Genomic DNA, 18,465 nt, shown 5'->3' with positions numbered 1-18,465 from the left:
AGGGACAGGAGGTGGATGTGTGGTGTATAGAGGGACAGGAGGTGTATGTTTGGTATATAGAGGGACAGGAGGTGGATGTGTGGTATATAGAGGGACAGGAGGTGGATGTGTGGTATATAGAGGGACAGGAGGTGGATGTGTACTATATAGAGGGACAGGAGGTGGATGTGTGGTGTATAGAGGGACAGGAGGTGGATGTGTGGTATATATAGGGACAGGAGGGGGGTGTGTGGTATATAGAGGGACAGGAGGTGGATGTGTGGTATATATAGGGACAGGAGGTGGATGTGTGGTATATAGAGGGACAGGAAGTGTATGTTTGGTATATAGAGGGACAGGAGGTGTATGTGTGGTATATAGAGGGACAGGAGGTGGATGTGTAGTAAAATTCTGTCAATGCGGCTTATCACGGTTATTCATTCAGTAATACACGCCGGGTTCAGGGAAGGGCTACAGATATTAATCTGTCTGGACTGCATTTGAATATCACAGCCGGCAGAGAGGATGCCGATCCGGGTCATGTGCTTAGTCGGGACAACCACAAAGCATTTGATTCAGTTGAATGGCAATACCGGTGGTCCTTGTTGTGCAGCCTTGGATTTGGTCCCGGTTTCCTTGCCTGGGTAAAACTCCTATGTACAGCCCTGTCTGAAAGGGTCCGTACCAATTTGGATATATCTTGCCCATTTCTGCTCTGCCAGGTACGAGGTAGGGATGCCCGCTTTCACCCCTTCTTTTTGTTATTGCCATAGAGCCTCTTGCTGCGGCCATACTCTGTTCAGGGTGTCCGAAGTGGGTCTATAGTTGAAAAAGTCTCCTTATATGCTGATAATACCCTGGCAGATGTAGGTCCCTCGCTGGTATCCCTGATGGGGCTTATTGGCTCCTTCAGCAGTCTGTCCAGACAGATGGGTCCAAAGCTGTTCTTATGCCCCTCTCTAACTCTGTACTATTGACATGTCTCTATGATGTCTCTATAACATGTCTCTATGAAGCCTCTATGACATGTCTCTATGATGTGTGTATGTCATGTCTGACGTCTCTATGATATCTCTATGACATGTCTCTATAATGTCTCTACGACATGTCTCTATAATGTCTCTATGACATGTCTCTGTCTGTATGACATGTCTCTATGATGTCTCTGTGACACGTCTCTATGTCTGTATGACATGTCTCTATTATTTCTCTATGACGTTTCTATGATATCTATGACATTTCTCTATAATATCTCTATGACATGTCTATGATTTCTCTATGAAATGTCTCTATGATGTCTCTATGCATGTCTCTATGTCTGTATGACATGTCTCTATGATTTCTCTATGACATGTCTCTGATGTCTATGATGTCTCTGATGTCTCTATGACATGTCTATGGGATGTCTCTATGACATGTCTCTAATGTCTCTATGACATGTCTCTAGGATGTCTCTATGACATGTCTCTGGCGTCTCTATGACATGTCTCTGATGTCTCTATGACATGTCTCTAGGATGTCTCTGGTGTCTCTATGACATGTCTCTATGATGTCTCTATGACACGTCTCTATGATGTCTCTATGACATGTCTCTGATTTCTCTATGACATGTCTCTTTGATATCTATGACATGTGTCTATGATATCTATGACATGTTTCTGACGTCTCTATGACATGTCACTGATGTCTCTATGACATGTCTCTATGATGTCACTATGACATGTCTCTGGTGTCTCTATGACATGTCTCTATGATTTCTCTATGACATGTCTCTGATGTCTCTATGATATCTATGACATGTCTCTCTGATGTCTCTATGACATGTTTCTATGATATCTCTATGATGTCTCTATGACATGTCTCTATGATGTCTCTATGACATGTTCCTGATATGTCTCTATGATTTCTCTATGACATGTCTCTATGATATCTCTATGACATGTCTCTGTGATGTCTCTATGACATGTCTCTGATGTCTCTATGACATCTATGACATGTCTCTATGACATGTCTCTATGATGTCTCTATGACATGTTTCTGATATGTCTCTATGATTTCTCTATGACATGTCTCTATGATGTCTCTATGACATGTCTCTGGTGTCTCTATGACATGTCTCTATGATTTCTCTATGACATGTCTCTGATGTCTCTATGATATCTATGACATGTCTCTCTGATGTCTCTATGACATGTTTCTATGATATCTCTATGATGTCTCTATGACATGTTCCTGATATGTCTCTATGATTTCTCTATGACATGTCTCTATGATATCTCTATGACATGTCTCTGTGATGTCTCTATGACATGTCTCTGATGTCTCTATGACATCTATGACATGTCTCTATGACATGTCTCTATGATGTCTCTATGACATGTTTCTGATATGTCTCTATGATTTCTCTATGACATGTCTCTATGATATCTCTATGACATGTCTCTATGATATCTCTATGACATGTTTCTATGATATCTCTATGATGTCTCTATGACATGTCTCTATGATGTCTCTATGACATGTTCCTGATATGTCTCTATGATTTCTCTATGACATGTCTCTATGATATCTCTATGACATGTCTCTGTGATGTCTCTATGACATGTCTCTGATGTCTCTATGATATCTCTATGACATGTCTCTATGACATGTCTCTATGATGTCTCTATGACATGTTTCTGATATGTCTCTATGATTTCTCTATGACATGTCTCTATGATATCTCTATGACATGTCTCTATGATATCTCTATGACATGTCTCTGATGTCTCTATGATATCTCTATGACATGTCAGAAGTTTTTAAAATGACACTGACACTTTAAGTGCTTGTTTAGCAAATGACAAGCAATGATTTTTTCTTTTAAATGACAGACAGACTAAAAGATAAGTCGCTACAAAAAGTCGTTAATACGATTGTTTAATATTGTAGTATATACTGATCCCTGCAAACGACAAAACGACGAGTGTTTAGTCTAAAAGACCAGCGAACAACTAATGATGATTGTGAGATCAGCTCAAAAGATGCGATCAGCGACGTACCAACGATTTCCCGTCCATTGTTTGATCATTGCCGCATTTACACCAGAAGATTATTATCGCTTAAATTCGAACAAAATAACATATAAAGGACCTTTACTATATCACTCCACAAAGCTCTCCCCAGTGCTCCTCCCAATATTCCCTAGAGCAGGGGTCCCCAAACTTTTCACACAGGGGGCCAGTTCACTGTCCCTAAAACAGTCGGAGGGCCGGACTATAAAAAACAAACTATAATCAAATCCCAGTGCAAAATGCCCCCCCCCCCCCCCCCCCCCCAAAGTAAAAGCATCCCTCTGTCTTTCCATTCCTGACCCAGCCCCCAACCCCTCACTCCCCCTTCAACCATCCTCCCCTCAACCCCCCTTCATCCCCTCAACCAGCCCCCTTACTCCCCCTTCACACCCTAAACCAGCCCCCTCACCCCACTTTCAACTCCCCCCACTTCACTCCCTCAAGCAGCACTCGAGAAAGTATGTGGGTTACCCCCTGTATGTGGGATCCACTGCTGTGCCCCATATAGTAATCTTGTCCCCTGCATTGTCCTCCATATACTAATAATGTGTCCCTGCATTGTCCCTCATATAGTAATAATGCTCCCTGTTGTGCTCTCTATATAGTAATAATGTCCCCCATATAGTAATAACGTTCTCCTGCAATGTCCCCCATAAAGTTATATTGTTCCCCTGCAATGTCCCCCATATAGTTATATTGTTCCCCTGCAATGTCCCCCATATAGTTAATTGTCCCCCTGCAATGTCCCCCATATAGTTATATTGTCCCCCTGCAATGTCCCCCATATAGTTATATTGTCCCCCTGCAATGTCCCCCATACAGTTATATTGTCCCCCTGCAATGTCCCCCATACAGTTATATTGTCCCCCTGCAATGTCCCCCATATATATTGTCCCCCTGCAATGTCCCCCATATAGTTATATTGTCCCCCTGCAATGTCCCCCATATATATTGTCCCCCTGCAATGTCCACCATATAGTTATATTGTCCCCCTGCAATGTCCCCCATACAGTTATATTGTCCCCCTGCAATGTCCCCCATATAGTTATATTGTCCCCCTGCAATGTCCCCCATACAGTTATATTGTCCCCCTGCAATGTCCACCATATAGTTATATTGTCCCCCTGCAATGTCCCCCATATAGTTATATTGTCCCCCTGCAATGTCCCCCATATATATTGTCCCCCTGCAATGTCCACCATATAGTTATATTGTCCCCCTGCAATGTCCCCCATATAGTTATATTGTTCCCCTGCAATGTCCCCCATATATATTGTCCCCCTGCAATGTTTCCATATAGTTATAATGTCCCACTGCATTGCTACAAAAAAAAAAAATTATACTCACCTAATACTGTCTTCATCTCTTATGGCCTCTTCTCTCCTCTTCAGCCAGTCAGTCGCCGGAGGGATCCCCCAGCAGGTGCAGCGACGTCATCACTGCCCCTGCCGGAGAATCCCTCAGAGATCGTTTCTAGGTTACTTCCGGGGCTGGTGGTCCGTGCAGCGCCGAGGAGTCAGGTGGTAGGACAGACATCTCACACTGCTCCGGGACCTGGAAACGATCTCTGAGGGATCCTCCGGCAGGGGCAGTGATGACATCGCTGCTCCTGCTGGGGGATCCCTCCGGCAACTGACCCGGAGGGATTCCGAAAGTGCGAGGGGCCCGGCCCGCCTGGGGATAACGACTTCAGTGGTGTGGAAGTGCAGTGGGGGCTGGATAAATAGCCTCGGGGGCCGCATGCGGCCCGCGGGCCGTAGTTTGGGGACCCCTGGCCTAGAGTCTTGAGTCCCCCCATTTTCTTATAGATTTCAGTCCCTTGTGGCTGCGACTAGTCACACTTCAATAGGAAGTCGTGCTTTCTACTGTTTTTTTTCGTTAAATGACCTGTTGCTGCAGGGAGAGACCATGGGAGCAGGTGTGTCTTTTCCCTGCAGCACCCCCAGAGGAGAAATGAAGAAATGCATGCTGTACATTGATATTGGAAATGTCTGTATAATGTATAGACAAGCCAGGTCTGTAGCGATACATTCTATGGGGGGGTGGGAGACCTACATCAATAAGTTCAGAGTTCCCTAATAGGATTTACGGACATATGTTTACTGAACTAGATAGATACAGTATATGTTGTGTGATATTTTCTCTGGTTTTCCAAGCGTGTAGCCGAGTATATATGTACAGAAAATGAAAGGCAAGGCCTCCCCCGAGACCCTGACCTTCCCTTAAGGGTTGTGCTCAGAACATGTTAGAATAATGTGGAGAAGTCATGTGATTCCAGGTCCAGGGTAGCGGCACTGGCCTCGGCCTTGGTTTTTCAGTATTACTTCCCCAGGGCGGGGGCTTCTTACTGTTGTTCTAAGGTCTTCGCTGGACTGAACCAGTTTTGGCTCTTGTCGCATTATCGATTGAGTCTCAAATTTATCATTTTGTACAAATCCTTTTGGTGTCTTGTTGTCTTTGTCCCGGTGACTTATGGGACGAGTGTAATGGTGCTCAGGCCTCAGATACTGGAACATAGAGGCATGTATCTGGAAGGAGAAGGACTGATCGGTGGGGGCACCTGTCCTGCATTTACCCTGGGTGTAGTTGGTAGTTTGGAGAAGTGGTGATCCATGGAGGGGCAGATACTGGTGACCCTTGTCATGTAGCTGGGATGTGTCTCTTCTCTTGCAGGATTTGCTCTGCAGATCCAGTGTTACCAGTGTGAGGAGTTCCAGAAGGATGACTGCTCGTCCCCGGAGTTCATCGTGAACTGCACCGTCAATGTTCAGGACACCTGTCAGAAAGAGGTGATGGAGAAAAGTGATGGTGAGTGTCATGTGACCCGCGGGCAACGCTCTGGCCTTTCATGTTGCTTCAGGTAGATGTGTGAGGTGATTGGTGCCAACTTTCCATCATCTTCTGGTTTTCATGAGGGGCGAGTGTGTAAGGGGGCAGATACCGGGCAAGAGGATGGGAGTGTGTGAGGGGGCAGATACTGGGCATGGGGATGGGAGTGTGTGAGGGGGCAGATACTGGGCATGAGGATGGGAGTGTGTGAGGGGGCAGATACTGGGCATGAGGATGGGAGTGTGTGAGGGGGCAGATACTGGGCATGAGGATGGGAGTGTGTGAGGGGGCAGATACTGGGCATGAGGATGGGAGTGTGTGAGGGGGCAGATACTGGGCATGAGGATGGGAGTGTGTGAGGGGGCAGATACTGGGCATGAGGATGGGAGTGTGTGAGGGGGCAGATACTGGGCATGAGGATGGGAGTGTGTGAGGGGGCAGATACTGGGCATGAGGATGGGAGTGTGTGAGGGGGCAGATACCGGGCATGAGGATGGGAGTGTGTGAGGGGGCAGATACCGGGCATGAGGATGGGAGTGTGTGAGGGGGCAGATACTGGGCATGAGGATGGGAGTGTGTGAGGGGGCAGATACCGGGCATGAGGATGGGAGTGTGTGAGGGGGCAGATACCGGCATGAGGATGGGAGTGTGTGAGGGGGCAGATACCGGGCATGAGGATGGGAGTGTGTGAGGGGGCAGATAGCGGGCATGAGGATAGGAGTGTGTGAGGGGGCAGATAGCGGGCATGAGGATGGGAGTGTGTGAGGGGGCAGATAGCGGGCATGAGGATAGGAGTGTGTGAGGGGGCAGATACCGGGCATGATTATGGGAGTGTGTGAGGGGGCAGATACTGGGCATGAGGATGGGAGTGTGTGAGGGGGCAGATACTGGGCATGAGGATGGGAGTGTGTGAGGGGGCAGATACCGGGCATGATTATGGGAGTGTGTGAGGGGGCAGATACTGAGGATGAGGATGGGAGTGTGTGAGGGGGCAGATACCGGGCATGAGGATGGGAGTGTGTGAGGGGGCAGATACCGGGCATGAGGATGGGAGTGTGTGAGGGGGCAGATACTGGGCATGAGGATGGGAGTGTGTGAGGGGGCAGATAGCGGGCATGAGGATGGGAGTGTGTGAGGGGGCAGATAGCGGGCATGAGGATAGGAGTGTGTGAGGGGGCAGATACCAGGCATGAGGATGGGAGTGTGTGAGGGGGCAGATACCAGGCATGAGGATGGGAGTGTGTGAGGGGGCAGATACAGGGCATGATGATGGGAGTGTGTGAGGGGGCAGATACCAGGCATGAGGATGGGAGTGTGTGAGGGGGCAGATACCGGGCATGAGGATGGGAGTGTGTGAGGGGGCAGATACTGAGGATGAGGATAGGAGTGTGTGAGGGGGCAGATACCGGGCATGAGGATAGGAGTGTGTGAGGGTGCAGATACTGGGCATGAGGATGGGAGCGCATAAGGGGGCAGATAGCGGGCATGAGGATGGGAGTGTGTGAGGGGGCAGATAGCGGGCATGAGGATGGGAGTGTGTGAGGGGGCAGATACCGGGCATGAGGATGGGAGCGCATAAGGGGGCAGATACCGGGCATGAGGATGGGAGTGTGTGAGGGGGCAGATACTGAGGATGAGCACGGGACCAGTGTGTGAGGGGGCAGATACTGGGGGATGAGGACGAGTCCAGTGTGTGAGGGGGCAGATACTGGGGGATGTAGACGGGACCAGAGGGGGCGGTTACTGGGGGATGAGGATGGGACCAGTGTGTGAGGGGGCAGATACTGGGGAATGAGGACGGGACCAGTGTGTGAGGGGGCAGATACTGAGGGATGAGGACGGGACCAGTGTGTGAGGGGGGCAGATACTGGAGAATGAGGATGGGACCAGTGTGTGAGGGGGCAGATACTGGGGGATGAGGACGGGACCAGTGTGTGAGGGGGCAGATACTGGGGGATGAGGATGGGACCAGAGTGTGAGGGGGCAGATACTGGGGAATGAGGACGGGACCAGTGTGTGAGGGGGCAGATACTGGAGGATGAGGACGGGACCAGTGTGTGAGGGGGCAGATACTGGGGAATGAGGACGGGACCAGTGTGTGAGGGGGCAGATACTGAGGGATGAGGACGGGACCAGTGTGTGAGGGGGCAGATACTGGGGGATGAGGATGGGACCAGTGAGTGAGGGGGCAGATACTGGGGAATGAGGACGGGACCAGTGTGTGAGGGGGGGCAGATACTGGAGAATGAGGATGGGACCAGTGTGTGAGGGGGCAGATACTGGGGGATGAGGACGGGACCAGTGTGTGAGGGGGCAGATACTGGGGGATGAGGATGGGACCAGAGTGTGAGGGGGCAGATACTGGGGAATGAGGACGGGACCAGTGTGTGAGGGGGCAGATACTGGAGGATGAGGACGGGACCAGTGTGTGAGGGGGCAGATACTGGGGAATGAGGACGGGACCAGTGTGTGAGGGGGCAGATACTGAGGGATGAGGACGGGACCAGTGTGTGAGGGGGCAGATACTGGGGGATGAGGATGGGACCAGTGTGTGAGGGGGCAGATACTGGGGAATGAGGACGGGACCAGTGTGTGAGGGGGGCAGATACTGGAGAATGAGGATGGGACCAGTGTGTGAGGGGGCAGATACTGGGGGATGAGGACGGAACCAGTGTGTGAGGGGGCAGATACTGGGGGATGAGGATGGGACCAGAGTGTGAGGGGGCAGATACTGGAGGATGAGGACGGGACCAGTGTGTGAGGGGGCAGATACTGGAGGATGAGGACGGGACCAGTGTGTGAGGGGGAAGATACTGGGGGATGAGGATGGGACCAGTGTGTGAGGGGGAAGATACTGGAGGATGAGGACGCGTCCAAAATGTTGCAGACTTTTTAATTTCTTCCCTTCGTCAATGTCTAGTTTTTGTGTAGTGGCCAGAATAGAGCATCTCTTGTCTCTTCCTCCTGGCGCTCTTGTGTCTGTTTGTGCCTCCTGCCGCTCTCCTAGCTGTCTCTCCACCTCCTGATGTTCTCCACCTCCTGAAATTTGTTTCTGTTTCCCCTCACTCTTCTGACACTCTCTCCATACTGACTGCTTTCTGACGTTCTTCTCCTTCCTGACACTCTCCTTTCTGTCTCCTGACACTCTTCTCCTTCCTGACACTCTCCTTTCTTTCTGTCTCCTGACACTCTTCTCCTTTCTGTCTCCTGACACTCTTCTCCTTCCTGACACTCTCCTTTCTTTCTGTCTACTGACACTCTTCTCCTTTTTCTCTGTCTCCTGACACTCTTCTCCTTCCTGAAGCTCTCCTTTCTCTCTTCTCTCTGTCTCCAATCTCTCCCGATTTTCTCCCATCTCTCCGTCTCCTGACACCCCAGTGCAGACATCTTTTCTTTGCATACATTACACACCCTGTCATCTTCAGTGTCCTCACATTTTCACCCTCCAGTAGTTTCTTCGACCCTCTCCTCCCTCCATATCTAATCACACGCTTCTGTGAGAGAGATCGTTGTTTGGCCCGGAACGCGCAGACCCCCGGTGCATGGAGCGGCGTCCTACGTGAATGACATGTAAGAATCTGGAGATTCCATCACGTGACGTGCGGAGAGAGACCCTTGTGTGAAGAGATGTCTGTATGTGGACAACAAATCTGTAAATGTCTCCTTTATACTGGTGTCAGTACAGAGCACATCATGAAAGACGCTGCCCCCTCCCGTCCTCCCCGTCTCAGCCCGGGAGCAGAATTACTCAGACCCACAGAATTACTGGTGTTTTACAGTGATGAAAGCGCAGCTCAGACTCTAAGAAGATCTGATAGGAAAAGATGCTTCCAAAGCGTGAAAAGAATTTGATGTGAGGCTGCGGGTGATGGAGTCGGCGTGATTTACACATCTAAGCGATGCGCCCGAGATGGGGCTTCCAGGGCCGCCGCCTGCAGCTGCCGATAAACAAACTTGCAAGTGAATAGAGAGTTACAGTGTGTGTCATTAATTTCCTCCACGCAGTAAACCTGACGCTGGATATATTGTGCCGCGCAGCCTGCAGGCCATGTTCTCTTATTAATAAATTGCTTTCAATTTTTCTCTTGCCTACAATACTTAAAGGCGAGCGGCAGATAAAGCGGATTAGGGGCCTTAAATAAGGCGCAATCAGGAGAGCCGTAAATATGGGGGCGCCGGGTAGACTTCTGCCGATTGGGCGAGGAAGTCAGCGCGCAGGTTACCGCGTACACATGATGGATTACGTGTGGTCTGTGCTCCAGTGACTTTCATTCAGCACACAATATGGCTGCTAACTGTGAACGTTTTTCATTTTCCCGGCCCGGTATACAGATGAGGATTAGGCCGCTCTCTCCCTACTGCTAGAAAATACCAAATGCAAATCCCGGGCCTCAGCTGCTTTCATCCAACTGCTTCATCCCTTCTGCCATTTTCCACTTGATTGCATTTAATCCTTACACGTAGAATCCACACGGCTAGAGGTGCGGCTCGCTGACACTTTCTGGAAATGTTTAGAGCGATGTGTGAATGCGGTGAGAGATCCGTGCCTGCATCTCCACCGACAGGAGAGACAAGGCGCTACCATCCCTGGTATTGGGTATCTCAAACATGGCCTCCTCGTGTTACACGATTGCGAAATTGTAACCTGAAAATATTGTAACATGAGACAACTCTATGGAAGAATAGTAGCTAGATCCGAAACCGCAAAATTTATCCAAAATAGCAAAAAAAAGTAAAGAAATGGGAGGACAAAACAAAGGCAGATAAAGCAAGTTATTACTTCTGTACAGAGAGCAGTAATGTACATTTAACACAGATAGAGGGTGGTGCAGTGTATGTAGTACAGGTAGAGGGTGGTGCAGTGTATATAGTACAGGTAGAGGGTGGTGCAGTGTATGTAGTACAGGTAGAGGGTGGTATATTGTATGTAGTACAGGTAGAGGGTGGTGCAGTGTATGTAGTACAGGTAGAGGGTGGTATAGTGTACGTAGTACAGGTAGAGGGTGGTGCAGTGTATATAGTACAGGTAGAGGGTGGTACAGTGTATGTAGTACAGGTAGAGGGTGGTGCAGTGTATGTAGTACAGGTAGAGGGTGGTACAGTGTATGTAGTACAGGTAGAGGGTGGTATATTGTATGTAGTACAGGTAGAGGGTGGTGCAGTGTATATAGTACAGGTAGAGGGTGGTGCAGTGTATGTAGTACAGGTAGAGGGTGGTATATTGTATGTAGTACAGGTAGAGGGTGGTGCAGTGTATGTAGTACAGGTAGAGGGTGGTGCAGTGTATGTAGTACAGGTAGAGGGTGGTACAGTGTATGTAGTACAGGTAGAGGGTGGTACAGTATATATAGTACAGGTAGAGGGTGGTACAGTGTATGTAGTACAGGTAGAGGGTGGTACAGTGTATATAGTACAGGTAGAGGGTGGTACAGTGTATGTAGTACAGGTAGAGGGTGGTGCAGTGTATATAGTACAGGTAGAGGGTGGTGCAGTGTATATAGTACAGGTAGAGGGTGGTATAGTGTATGTAGTACAGGTAGAGGGTGGTACAGTATATATAGTACAGGTAGAGGGTGGTACAGTGTATGTAGTACAGGTAGAGGGTGGTACAGTGTATGTAGTACAGGTAGAGGGTGGTATATTGTATGTAGTACAGGTAGAGGGTGGTGCAGTGTATGTAGTACAGGTAGAGGGTGGTGCAGTGTATGTAGTACAGGTAGAGGGTGGTGCAGTGTATGTAGTATAGGTAGAGGGTGGTGCAGTGTATGTAGTACAGGTAGAGGGTGGTACAGTGTATGTAGTACAGGTAGAGGGTGGTGCAGTGTATGTAGTACAGGTAGAGGGTGGTGCAGTGTATGTAGTACAGGTAGAGGGTGGTATAGTGTACGTAGTACAGGTAGAGGGTGGTGCAGTGTATGTAGTACAGGTAGAGGGTGGTGCAGTGTATGTAGTACAGGTAGAGGGTGGTACAGTGTATGTAGTACAGGTAGAGGGTGGTATAGTGTACGTAGTACAGGTAGAGGGTGGTGCAGTGTATGTAGTACAGGTAGAGGGTGGTGCAGTGTATGTAGTACAGGTAGAGGGTGGTGCAGTGTATATAGTACAGGTAGAGGGTGGTGCAGTGTATGTAGTACAGGTAGAGGGTGGTGCAGTGTATGTAGTACAGGTAGAGGGTGGTACAGTGTATGTAGTACAGGTAGAGGGTGGTACAGTGTATGTAGTACAGGTAGAGGGTGGTACAGTGTATGTAGTACAGGTAGAGGGTGGTACAGTGTATGTAGTACAGGTAGAGGGTGGTACAGTGTATGTAGTATAGGTAGAGGGTGGTATAGTGTATGTAGTACAGGTAGAGGGTGGTATAGTGTATGTAGTATAGGTAGAGGGTGGTATAGTGTATGTAGTATAGGTAGAGGGTGGTATAGTGTATGTAGTAAAGGTAGAGGGTGGTATATTGTATGTAGTACAGGTAGAGGGTGGTGCAGTGTATGTAGTACAGGTAGAGGGTGGTACAGTGTATGTAGTACAGGTAGAGGGTTGTATAGTGTATGTAGTACAGGTAGAGGGTGGTGCAGTGTATGTAGTACAGGTAGAGGGTAGTATAGTGTATGTAGTACAGGTAGAGGGTGGTGCAGTGTATGTAGTACAGGTAGAGGGTAGTATAGTGTATGTAGTACAGGTAGAGGGTGGTGCAGTGTATGTAGTACAGGTAGAGGGTAGTATAGTGTATGTAGTACAGGTAGAGGGTGGTGCAGTGTATGTAGTAAAGGTAGAGGGTGGTATATTGTATGTAGTACCGGTAGAGGGTGGTACAGTGTATGTAGTACAGGTAGAGGGTGGTACAGTGTATGTAGTACCGGTAGAGGGTGGTACAGTGTATGTAGTACAGGTAGAGGGTGGTACAGTGTATGTAGTACAGGTAGAGGGTGGTACAGTGTATGTAGTACCGGTAGAGGGTGGTACAGTGTATGTAGTACCGGTAGAGGGTGGTACAGTGTATGTAGTACCGGTAGAGGGTGGTACAGTGTATGTAGTACAGGTAGAGGGTGGTATATTGTATGTAGTACAGGTAGAGGGTGGTACAGTGTATGTAGTACAGGTAGAGGGTGGTACAGTGTATGTAGTACAGGTAGAGGGTTGTATAGTGTATGTAGTACAGGTAGAGGGTTGTATAGTGTATGTAGTACAGGTAGAGGGTGGTATAGTGTATGTAGTATAGGTAGAGGGTGGTATAGTGTATGTAGTACAGGTAGAGGGTGGTACAGTGTATGTAGTACAGGTAGAGGGTGGTACAGTGTATGTAGTACAGGTAGAGGGTTGTATAGTGTATGTAGTACAGGTAGAGGGTGGTACAGTGTATGTAGTACAGGTAGAGGGTGGTACAGTGTATGTAGTACAGGTAGAGGGTAGTATAGTGTATGTAGTACAGGTAGAGGGTGGTATAGTGTATGTAGTATAGGTAGAGGGTGGTATAGTGTATATAGTACAGGTAGAGGGTGGTACAGTGTATATAGTACAGGTAGAGGGTGGTATAGTGTATGTAGTACAGGTAGAGGGTGGTACAGTGTATGTAACACAGGTAGAGAGTGGTGCAGTGGGTGTAACACAGGTAGAGAGTGGTGCAGTGGGTGTAACACAGGTAGAGGGTGGTATATTGTATGTAGTACAGGTAGAGGGTGGTACAGTGTATGTAGTACAGGTAGAGGGTGGTACAGTGTATGTAGTACAGGTAGAGGGTTGTATAGTGTATGTAGTACAGGTAGAGGGTTGTATAGTGTATGTAGTACAGGTAGAGGGTGGTATAGTGTATGTAGTATAGGTAGAGGGTGGTATAGTGTATGTAGTACAGGTAGAGGGTGGTACAGTGTATGTAGTACAGGTAGAGGGTGGTACAGTGTATGTAGTACAGGTAGAGGGTTGTATAGTGTATGTAGTACAGGTAGAGGGTGGTATAGTGTATGTAGTATAGGTAGAGGGTGGTATAGTGTATGTAGTACAGGTAGAGGGTGGTACAGTGTATGTAGTACAGGTAGAGGGTGGTACAGTGTATGTAGTACAGGTAGAGGGTGGTACAGTGTATATAGTACAGGTAGAGGGTGGTATAGTGTATGTAGTACAGGTAGAGGGTGGTACAGTGTATGTAACACAGGTAGAGAGTGGTGCAGTGGGTGTAACACAGGTAGAGAGTGGTGCAGTGGGTGTAACACAGGTAGAGAGTGGTGCAGTGGGTGTAACACAGGTAGAGAGTGGTTCACTGCATATATTGTACAGGACAGGTAGAAGGCGGCACATTACATGTAGTACAGGTAGAGGTCAGTACTGTACATAGAGTATAGAGCATAGATTTTGAGACACACAACTTTCTTATCATTGGCCAGGCTGTCTGAAGTCTGCCATAGATTTAAAGGGGTTGTTAATTTTTAATAGTAGCCAGACTAGGCCCCCATAACATTGCTACTGGTGTACTCACCTTGTGCAATTCTCCATCACTGCTATTCCAGCAGCAACCAGTCCCCATTAGAAGGTGCCACCTCAGTCAGTCACTCTCCGCAGCAGTGACCCCAGCGGCTCAGAGGGCGCTTCCTTGGGTTGAGAGGAAGGCCTGATTTATGGACTAACTACTAACATTATTTAATATATTAACCACAAAACTGTGCCGATTTGTATAGTATAATATTGGGGTCAAATATAACATTCAAATTGAAAAATATTACATTTATTTTACTGTATGTTTCCTTCATTCTTATATTGAATGTGGCTAACAAGGGCCAAATGGATTGGGGCCTCTGCTTTGTACAATAATAGGGAGAACTAGAAGGTGAAAGGTTCAGAATTAGGCAACGTTCACATCGATCACAGTGGCATCGGCATACGCCACGGCATCCATACTTGTGGAGTCCTGCACAGAACTATATCCTCCAAACCAACCATAGTCACTACTATACCAGGCTCAGTCCATTGAAATAGGTGGACAGTATATATCAGGATAACATTCTGCCAGTATGCCAATGTAGACAAGATCTGTTCATTATAGAAGGTGTGAACAGGTACCGTCTTAGGATTCGTTCACATCACAATTTGTGATTCTGGGGTACAGCTGTTTCGTCAGACTCTGGAAATTGGGTGCCAATGTATCTGTGCTGGGATCGGCAGGAGCCCCAATTTTATAGCCCAAATATATATTTTTTAAGCAAGTTTTGGCTCAGACATGCTGCCCCGTGCTGATCCAACCACAGATCTCTTGGTAGATGGTTTTCTACTTATCTGTGCCTCTGAGGCATACATTGTGTATAAATCAAGCCTTACGTGTGGTGGGGTTGCTAGTTCATAGTCAAGTGCAATGGGGTCACCAGTTTATATTCACATATGGCAGTCACTAGTTTATATTGACATAGAGTGGGGGTCAGTTTATATTTATATATGTTGGGGTCTTCAGGTTCTGTATGGCTGGTTTGCCAATTTATAGTCTCTTTTACTAGGGTCATCAGTTCATATTCCTGTATGACTGGCTCACCAGTTTAGATTTACTTCCATATGGGTCACTGGTTTATATTCCCGTAGGACTGGCTCGCAAGTGTATATTCATGTGCATTGTGGTCACCAGTTTACATTTACACATAGTGGGTCACAGGTTTATATTCGCATGCTGTCAGCCTGCCAATTTATATTTACATGCATTGGGGTCACAGGTTTATATTCATCATGCATTGGGGTCACAGGTTTATATTCGCATGCTTTGGGCTTGTGTGCGTCTCGAAATTGACGCATTAAAGATGAGTCAGTTGTGAGACGATGGAAATAATGAATCAGTAGAAGTGAATTTGTCCTCACGATTCAGCCTCGTCTCCACTGTACGGTGGACGGGAGTTTATGGTTGTCAGCTTTCTTCGGTAGCATGTGCCCTTGAGACGACGTCCTTGGTTGTTTTGTAAGTTTTTCAGAACATTATGCTGATTATGGGACAATCATACGGAGATTCCTTTGGCTTGTTGAGGCCGGGCTGCAGGATCCAGAATATCAATAGTTCATTTCACAGATGATGGTTTCTCTGATCAGCTAGTAATTGGTTCTTCTTGTTTTCCAGGGATATTGTATCGTAAGTCATGTGCTTCGTCAGCCGCCTGTCTCATTGCCTCTGCTGGATACCAGTCTTTCTGCACCCCGGGCAAAGTCAATTCAGTTTGCATCAGCTGCTGTGACACCTCTCTGTGCAATGGTCCCCGGGCCAAGAAGAACAGGAATTCGGCTGCCGCTCGGAGTTGGGGAGTCTCGATGTCGCTCCTGTCGCTGCTTCTTGTAGCAGAACAGCTGTAGCCAGTGTGTAACTCAGGACTGGTCCCTGCTGGAACCCCGGTCAGGGACATTAATTCTTGTTGATTTGTTTCCAAAGCAAATTCAACAGGCCACCAAAAATCTATTTTCTTATACGTTCTGATTGGGGTTTGATGTCTTCAGTTGTTCTTTCGAATTGCACTTAAATAAAGGCCGAGGAACAAGCGGATGCAAAGCAGCTTCTTGACATGTTCCCTGGAGGCTCCCTCTGCCCTTCCCTTGTATCTCCAGGTACATTGTTACATCTTGGGACTCACATATTACAAGTAAGAACAGGAAATAAAGAGCCAGTCCAGTGATCTCCTCTGCCCCCGTACCCCCAACACCTCTCATCACTCACAAGGCATCCGCTTACTTCTCTCATGCTCCTGTGTTCAAGCAGAAGGTGAGGGTGACATGTCAGGTACATCTCATCTATCACATCATGGCTTTATATATATCTCATATCTGTCATTTCTCATTAAGCAGTTTCTATTTACCAAACCAGTCAATTATATATATAAAATAAGTATAACAAAAGTTTATTAGAGACAATACAATGTTCTGTGTATTGTAGACCATCCTTCAGGAACAAGACCCCAGACTAAAGCACCTCCCTAAGACATAACAACACCCCCATGTACCCTCTCATCCTACCATACTGTCTGCCCCTTCCAACCATACTATGTAATCTCTTCACCCTTCATACTAAACTGTTACTCCTCATGCTTATTGTTACCACTCTGTATGTCCCTCCATGTATTCTTCCACCATGTTGTATGTCTCCTCATACTGCTTCCACCATATTGTATGTCATGCTCCTTGCCACCATGTTGTATGTCTTTTCATTCCCATAACCACCATATCATGTCTCCATGTGCCCCTTCTTACCTTATTGAGTCTCTTCATTCCCCTTCCTACCTTATTGGGTCTCTTCATTCTTCTTTCCACCCTATCCTACATATCCTCATGCTCTTCCTTTCTTATTGAGTCTCGCCATGGCCATTCCCACCATGGCTAGTCTCTTTTTCCTCTACCCACCATACTGTTTGTCTCCTAATTCACTTTTTCACCATGTTGTACATCCCCCCATGCTGCTTTCTGCCATATTGTATCGCTCCCAATGTCTGGCTTGTGTGTTACTCTGTTGATCTTCACTCTTACCCTGTACTGTGCTACAGGATCTGTTGGCACTATAAATAAAGTGTAATAACAATAAAAGCACAAGTAGATTGCTCAGAGTAACGGTGTAGCTGGTCGTGTTTCGTCTGGTGGAACGTTCTGCGAGGATCAGAATGACTTAGATTTGGCTTTCATTAATACCGTTACTCGGTGTCACCTCCGCCAGTTCTTCTGTGTGGTTTTGTTGGGGAGCCATTGGTACTAGACTAGCGTCCTGCCCAGGGGGGCCCCTGAAGGTCCGGAATGAGCTCTTTTTGGTGGACGTGCTCCTTCTTTTCGAGGACATGGAGATCAGAGGCCTCTTGTGGTTGGTGCTGCTGGCGGCAGAGATTCGGTGAGCTCGATGGAGCTTCTCTATGTTCACATGTTCCAATGTCAGACGACAACGAAGGACCTGAATAAAAACGTCTTTGAATTGTTTGGAAGAAATGTTGTATAAGAGCGGATTCACCACAGAGCTGAGGTAGAAGAAGATGTCAGCGATTGGAAGCAGCACCCTGTAGGCATGGAAGTAGGGGACTGTCCATTCGTGCTTCGGCATGCTGGCTACCATGATGCGGAGGACCTGGTTGGGCATCCAGCAGAGAGCAAGAGTAAGAACTATCAGCCCTGTAGAAAGAAGACAAAGATATTAGTATGGTTGTGCTGCCTCCTGGTTCTCGTCTACAGTAAATCATGGTGGATATGGTGCAGGCGGCGGGCGCAGTCACCTTGACAGGGTCATTATTTAAACAGGCAAATGTGACATCGGTCCCGCAGGTGGCGAGAAGCAAAGTTGTCGCTGGAATAGATTCTGAAAATTATGTTTATTGATCAGAGCCGCTCGGCTGCGCTCTCATTGTTGTGTGAGGGGGAGGGGCTGCAGACGTTACGCTTGTCCTAGAGCACCGGAGCCGCACTACTAACTCTTCCCATTGATTATTTCTTGGATAAACCCAGGGACGTGTGCCTGAAATGAAGTCGTCAGAATTAAACCAATATCCATTAGAGCGAAGGAAGATTCCACTGTACATGATGGTTCATTGTATAATCCATCATCCCACGTGACGCGACTGCACTGTGCGACTCATCACCCGGCTGCCATGTTTATTGTATGTCTAGTTACCGCTCGGTA

General features: G+C 47.6%; 2 protein-coding genes across 2 annotated transcripts in view; one reads left to right on the top strand and one right to left on the bottom strand.

Moving 5' to 3' along the window:
• Positions 1-17,370, top strand: part of LYPD1 (LY6/PLAUR domain containing 1) — a 38,597-nt gene extending 21,227 nt beyond the window's left edge. The window contains exons 2-3 of the mRNA XM_069982509.1: positions 5,706-5,840; positions 15,943-17,370. Coding sequence (XP_069838610.1) covers positions 5,706-5,840; positions 15,943-16,172 — 365 coding nt within the window. The 3' untranslated portion in view covers positions 16,173-17,370. The remainder of the gene's footprint in view (positions 1-5,705; positions 5,841-15,942) is intronic.
• Positions 16,696-18,465, bottom strand: part of GPR39 (G protein-coupled receptor 39) — a 60,978-nt gene continuing 59,208 nt past the window's right edge. The window contains exon 2 of the mRNA XM_069982508.1: positions 16,696-17,960. Coding sequence (XP_069838609.1) covers positions 17,470-17,960 — 491 coding nt within the window. The 3' untranslated portion in view covers positions 16,696-17,469. The remainder of the gene's footprint in view (positions 17,961-18,465) is intronic.

The sequence above is a fragment of the Dendropsophus ebraccatus genome, chromosome 9 (genome assembly GCF_027789765.1).
Source record: "Dendropsophus ebraccatus isolate aDenEbr1 chromosome 9, aDenEbr1.pat, whole genome shotgun sequence".
Classification (NCBI taxonomy): Eukaryota; Metazoa; Chordata; class Amphibia; order Anura; family Hylidae; genus Dendropsophus; species Dendropsophus ebraccatus.
This window is presented reverse-complemented; position numbering and strand designations above follow the sequence as displayed.